The 6757-nt window shown below is 49.3% G+C and overlaps 1 protein-coding gene across 1 annotated transcript in view; it reads left to right on the forward strand.

Annotated features, from left to right (window-relative positions):
* Positions 1-63: 63 nt before the first annotated feature.
* ATN1 (atrophin 1) overlaps positions 64-6757 on the forward strand; it is a 13025-nt gene continuing 6331 nt past the window's right edge. The window contains exons 1-4 of the mRNA XM_017731663.1: positions 64-4441; positions 4640-4777; positions 5148-5261; positions 6546-6755. Of these exons, the coding sequence (XP_017587152.1) occupies positions 4364-4441; positions 4640-4777; positions 5148-5261; positions 6546-6755 (540 nt within the window). The 5' untranslated portion in view covers positions 64-4363. The remainder of the gene's footprint in view (positions 4442-4639; positions 4778-5147; positions 5262-6545; positions 6756-6757) is intronic.

Here is a 6757-nt window from a genome sequence, read left to right on the forward strand (position 1 = left end):
TACACTGCTCTGGTCAGCACTCCCTTCTGAGTGATCTTTACCCATCAAGAGGGATCCATCACTTACCATTCCAGCTTATTTCCAGGACACTTTTCAGCATCTGCAATGTATTAGAAAGCAGCTGTGTTCATTTTGCCACCCCGGTTCCCTCCCTCCAGTGCTAATCCATCCCTTTGTAGAAGTGGGAAGAGAAAAAACAGGATGGGAACACAGAGCTATTGAATTGCAGAGAACCAGACTTAGTTTAACTCTCACATCGGACTTCTGAGTCCCTGTCTTTGCATACCAAATGCCTTGGATTTCTAGCAGGATTTTGGATGTGATTCCTACATTTCAGAAAATGACTTAAAGAGTAGTTACTGTGTACTTTAAATAGTTCCCAGCTGAAGAAAACAAGAGGTTTGCACTTCAGAACATCTGTACATAGGCTAAAGCAGGCATTCCACTGACTCCTTACTCCAAACTTACATGGACTAGCATCTAGAGGAAGATGGCTTTGTGTATAGTAAACAAAACAAACGGGATAATGTCAGCTCTTTTTCTTAAATGATACAGATTCTGGGAGCCTTCAGCTCTCCCTCCTCCTGGCCCTGGCCCCAGGGAGGGCTAGCTGGACCTTTACTGGCATTTGACCTTCTCAAGCAGACTGGAGCCCTGGACTTGGGCTGCCCATCCCAGGGCTTGCTGTGCCTTTGAGCACCAGCTGAAGTGTCAAAACTCTCTGTGGATTTGGCAGCATCTCCCAGTCTTCTCAGTCTCAGTGGACATGGGCTCCCTGCTGCTGGACACGTGCTGGGTGCACCCGTGCATGCAGCCCCAGTGAGCGCAGCGCTTTGGGCACGTGACCCATTTGTCATTTACAGTTCTGGTCAAGCCGCCAAGCACCATCCCAGAAACTTGGTCCCCATTTCCTCTGCTTGTGTCGCCATCTAGGAAAGTTTATTTCCTCAAACCCACAGCCTAATGTTTAAATGCCATCCCGAGCCAAGGACAAACATTCAGCCTGCTTTCTAAGAGAGGTAAAACCTGAGTGCTTCTCATTTGAGATGGACTTGTTTCTAGTTTAGTTACCTGGGAGAATTGCTCCACATGACAGCCTGGGAAGGAGAGAACCTATCAATGTCATTCAGTAGAAGACGAGCTGGACCTCAGAAGCTTCTGGCTGCCGGTGCAGGACAGTCCAGGCTTTGGCAAGGAGAATTGCTTGGAGCTGGGGAGGAGGAGGAGCAGGATCCATTTTGAATGCCATGTGGGGAATGCCTGTTGAGTGTGTGTTGCTCGCAGGAGACTTCACCGGGGCTTACAGGAGAATATGGAGGGGTTTGGGCAATAAGCCAAGCCAAGCTGGGTTGTATGAAACACAAACAGAAAATAGCAATTCGCAATGCCTCATAACTCAGTTGAACCTGTAAAAGGCTTCTCAGGGCCAGGGAAAGGTTAACTCTTCCACAGCAGCCCTGTCACGTCTCACCTCCTAACCAAAACCACAGAGCCCTAAGAACCCTTCAGAGACATTTGCAGGGATCTTCAGTGATAGGAAGGGCTAGGTGTAACTTGCTAATTGTCAAGGCTCACATTCCAAGCTTTTATTTCACAGATGTTAAAATTAGAGGGCGGGTTTGTGATCCTCTCATCTGGCCATAACAGTTGCTATACTGAGCATAATAATGTGTGCGTCAATTCTCTTACATATTTTAGTAAAGTCTTCACTGTCTAAGTGACAGAAACTTCTGCCTCAGTCAGTGGTTGATTATGTCTCTTGAAATACCGCTATTTCTTTCTGGCTTTGTTTGTTACTGCATATTCAGTAGCTGGAATAAGTACCGAGTGGGTATCCCTTTCAAAAAGGGAAGTTTCAGTCTGTGGTTGGCTGCATGTTATTTCCCTGAGTGACTTCTCTGGGAAGAAGATGGTAATTGTCATTACAGGGTTTCTGGAAAGCTGAAGCTGCGTTATCACTCTGGCTTCTTTGGTGTGGGAGGCGTGGGTGGTATCCCTGTGGAATGCAGGGAGCAGTGACATTGGTAGCGTGCTGTTGCTGCTGCTGCTGTGCCTTCAGAGCTGAGCTCATACTTGCAGGCTGCCACCATGGTGTGAGTCAAAGCTGAGTTAAATTTGGATCACCTTACTTATTACAATTTTTGTTTCACATAAGAAATGTTGATTCTGAATGCTTATCTAGAATAGCATCAGTGTAACTGGCTGAATTAGCAGCCAAAGGCCAAAGTGTCACAGAAATATGAGGCTGTAAAACAAGTCAGCAGGTGGGGATTGGGAGTGGGCTCTGCCTCCATTAGGTCAGTTATAAACCATCGTCAGCTATTTTTCTATTAAAGAAGAGGTCTCAGTTAATGAATTGATGTGTGTGGGAATTAATGCTGGATGAGTTCCCCTGGGGCTTTTGTGATGAGGGTCAAATAAAATATTAATGGAATTAAAACAAACAATCCCCTGCTCTTCCTAAGTACCTTCTGGATGGGTTTCTCTGAGCATTGGTCAGGGAAGATGTGGAGCCCCAGGAGAGACGGGCTGGTGTCATTATTCCCATTTCATGGTCAGGGAGATGAAGGCAGTGGAAAGCAGTGACCCTGGGGCCACACAGTCCAGCAGTAGGGCTGCACAGGAGGTCTGAGAGTTCTCCTGTTGGGTGCTTTTGCTCTGATCCCTGTTTTCAGCTCTGTTCTCAGAGAAATGGAAGTCATCCAGATTGCTCCTGCACTGCTTGGCTGGAAGCTGATCTTTCCAGGTCTGGGATGGTCTTCAGGAGTCCTGAATGCGTAGGCTTCTTATTCACAAAATTTTTCTGTGCTTCCAGATGAGAGAATAAAACCCAGTAGATGGGGCTTGTTTCTCCTGGTTGTCTGTTCCACAGGACACATTCCCTTGTCTTTGAGATTGTCCATTCCAGAGTCCGTGTATAGCAACTCAAATGACAGGCTTGGGAAGGATAGTCTTTTTGGTTACGTGTGTGCAGTGCAGAGCAGTGCAAAAGATGTTTAACTTGCTGGATTCAAGCAAGCTAACTTCAGGAGCAGCATCCCTGAAGTTCCCAGGCTAACACAGTCATCGTACTTTCATACTCCAGAGTAGGAACTGTGTGATACAACAGGGTGTTAAATATCTACAGTAAAATGCTTTTGGACATGGCACAAAGCTGTAAATTGTTCCAGAGGGATCTCAGAAATCTTCCCGCTGCTGCAAAGTGTAAGGATGTACTCTGCATCCCTGGACATGACTCGGTCTGGTACACTGAGAAACATCCAGTGTGCTGAGGAGAAGGAGACCCTGGCAGCCTCTCCAGGCTAAACAGGGCTGATGATGTTTGTGTCGTGCAAAAGCAAAGCTAAATGTGTTTTCTCGCACCTATTTGTGTTCCTTGGGCATGGAACAGCCCGAGCAAGACTTGTCACATTTCCTGCATAACACGGTGGTGCATGAGTGCACGTTCATGTGCTCTGGAGAGGGCAGGGCTGTTCAGTGCCCTTCAGCAAAGGCCACTGGGGCTCATGACATGGGGCTAGCGAGTGACAGCATATGGCCAGGTAGGGGTAGCGTAACCTTGTACACTGACAACAAGTGCGAAGAGGAACTAACAAAGTCAGAAAAATTGTCATTGGGAACATTTTAAAGCACTTCCCTGTTATTTTTTCCCAAGGAAATGAAAATACTAAAATTATTCCAGAAGACAGTTAACATCCTGATAACCATTCCTCCTTGTGCCCTCCAAAGCAGCATTACTGGGCCCCAAATCATAGAATTGGATAATCATAGAATGGTTTGGATTGGAAGGAACCTTAAAAGATCATCTACTTCCAACACCCCTGCCATGGACAGGGACATCTTCTGCAAGGCCAGCTTATTCGAAACCCCATCCAGCCTGGCCTTGAACACTGCCAGGGTTGGGGTATCCACAGCTTCTCTGGGCAACCTGTTCCAGAGCCTCATCACTCTCACAGTAAAGCGTTTCTTCCTAATATCTAATCTACATCTGCCCCCTTTCAAGTCTGAAGCCATTAAAAATGAATACCTCTCATCACGCACATATCACTCCTAGAAGTTGGAAATCAGATATGGCAGTGGGCAAATCTTTTCCCACATTGATGGGAGAGCTTATTGCATTCTTGGTAGACATCCTTGAGCCTCTAAATAAGGAAACAATAATAATTTTGTCATATTTCCATAGCAAACCACGAAAGGATGTTCTGTAGTCCACTCAGTCTTTCTCCCCCCTCATCTGCTTGTCTGCCTTTCAGGATTCAGTGGGATCTTATTGTGTGGCTGGTGTAAGCCCCCCTTCCAGAAGAACTGCCCATCTCCGTTTCCTCAGAAACAGCCAGAGGGGGTTGCGGAGTCATAAAAATTTATGTTTTCATCAAACCGGGCCAAGGAGAATGGGGGTCCCACACCCAAAAGAATGAAGACACGACAGAACAAGGACTCAGTACGTGAGGTGGGAGAGGGGGGTGGGACACGAGAGCCAAACTGGAGCTGTGGGTTGGGACTGAGGCTTCCTGCAAAGCTAGTGGGAATGAGTTTGGCACAGTGGAGTGCAAGGGGTTCGGAGGCTTTGGGAGGGTGGGGACCGGGCAGGAGTGGTGGGAGAGGCAAAGCAGGACTGACACAGTGATCCCTCTCTCAGATGTCAATGCGGAGTGGACGGAAGAAAGAGACTCCGGGGCCCCGAGAGGAGCTCAGGTCACGGGGTCGAGCTTCCCCTGGCGGCGTCAGCACCTCCAGCAGTGATGGCAAGGCTGAGAAATCCCGACAAGCGACAAAGGTAGTATCAGCTGGAACATAAGTGTGGGGTGGCCAAGGACTGCCCAGACTGGGTGGGATCTGTTTGAGGATCCAGGGACACAGACCAGAAGAGATCCACCATGGAACCCGTGCTGGGTTAGCTCCCTGAAATGGGCAGAATCCCTGTGCTCTCGTCCTCACCATCTTGCACTTTCCTAAGAACTGGTGTCCAGTCTCACCAGACCCTTTTAGTGCTAATTTTTGCCATATCCTGGCTCCATGTTGCTCTGCTAGTGTCAACACAGGTGCCATGGTGGCTGTGTCTCACCTGCTGCAGTCTGTGAAGGCCTGTCTGGTTGGGAGATCTCCCCGTGACCCTCTGCCTCCCTGTTCTCCTTGTGTCCTTGCAGAAAGGCCGTTTGGAGGAATCCTGCACCCCCAAGAGCAGCAAGCAGGGCCGAACAGAAGAGATCTCAGAGAGTGAAGGGGAGGACACCAATGCTCCCAAAAAAACCAAAACTGAGGTGAGTTCTCCCTGCTATGGCATGTTCCAAGTCCAGAGCAAAGGAGTCTCCAGTTCCCTACCTGTGCTACTCATGTCCGCCCAGCTCGAGGTTCCTGCTGCTTAGGAGCCCTGACACCTTGGGTTTTACACTGTAGCTCTTCCAACCTAAACATCATCTTCCTGGCTACAAAAATGCTGCCAGGATTGATGACTGAGCAGATGGAGGCTCTCTGTCTCTTTTGCCTTGTGTTCAGGGGGCTGCTGTGCTCTTGGAGCTGGGGACGTGCCCTGCCTTTCCCAGCCTAGAGGCAAGAGCCTGGCTCCGTGCACAGCCGAAGGCTGGGTCAGAATCAGTCTCTTCTGATCCCCCAGTGCAGTGTGAAATGGAGGTGCTTAAGTCATGGTGGGTTCCAGGTGGCAGTCATGCAAAACCTGCTCATGCACACACAGAGTCGTGGCAGGGCTTTTGCAAAACACTGACAGCACCAGGCTGGATTGGTGGTTGGAAGAAGACTCATCTCTTGTGCCTGTCTGTTCAGGGAACTGGCCTTAAAGGCCTGCAAACCTGGGAATACTTGCTCATGTTAAGAGGTCATTGTAATTAAACCACCTTGGTTGCACGTTTGTAATTTCTCCACATGGACAGTCTGTTCAGCTCAACAGTGATATTTTTTCAGCTTAGCCTCCCTTGCTAGAGTGGCACTTGTTAATTACCCTTACCCATGATGACTGCTTGATCACCAATGCGTATTGCCTGAGGCAACAGGTGGTGGGGAGGAGCAGGGATTGGGAAGCACAGGGGGAACTCCTGGAAGTAAGGAGTGGAACAGTGAGAGGAGTCTGGAGGGGAGCTGGTCTCCTTGACCAGGGAGAGCTCTGCAGGGGCAAGAAGAGTGATTCTGGGTCTGGGGCCTGTGCTGGGACCACTGTGGTGTGTGCTGCTCCATGCCACCGGTGATACCATGTTCTGGCCAACAGCCCATCACTGGTGTTGTATCTGTTCCCTCTCAACCTTGTGTGTAGCAGTTCCCTGCCCCCTCACTGCCTCTTTACACAAGGTACCCATTGTTACCTCCTTCCTGAACATGGAATGCTCATGAGAGACCTGAGAGCACTGGAAAGGAGGCAGGAGGACTGGTGTCATTTATACCTTGCCAGACAATGTCTTCTTTCCTCTGTGAGGTTTTCTAATGCTGGGGTTGGCAGAGAAAGGTCAGAAAACAAGTTCTCTGGGAACTTGAAGTGTGTCACGTGTGGTCTGGGAGGCCTCATAATGCCCCTTTCCTCCTCCTTCCTACTTCAGGAGTTGCCCTGTCCTCCATCCCCGTCTGATGTTGACAGCCTTGATGGCCACAGCTTCAATGATGAGATGAGCAGCGATCCACGGGACATTGACCAGGATAACAGGAGCACCTCGCCCAGTGTCTACAGCCCTGGGAGCGTGGAGAATGACTCCGACTCCTCTTCTGTGCTGTCCCAGGGGCCGTCTCACTCCTACCACCACCCCCCGCTCTT

Source organism: Corvus brachyrhynchos, unplaced genomic scaffold, assembly GCF_000691975.1.
Source record: "Corvus brachyrhynchos isolate BGI_N302 unplaced genomic scaffold, ASM69197v1 scaffold3, whole genome shotgun sequence".
Taxonomy (NCBI): domain Eukaryota; kingdom Metazoa; phylum Chordata; class Aves; order Passeriformes; family Corvidae; genus Corvus; species Corvus brachyrhynchos.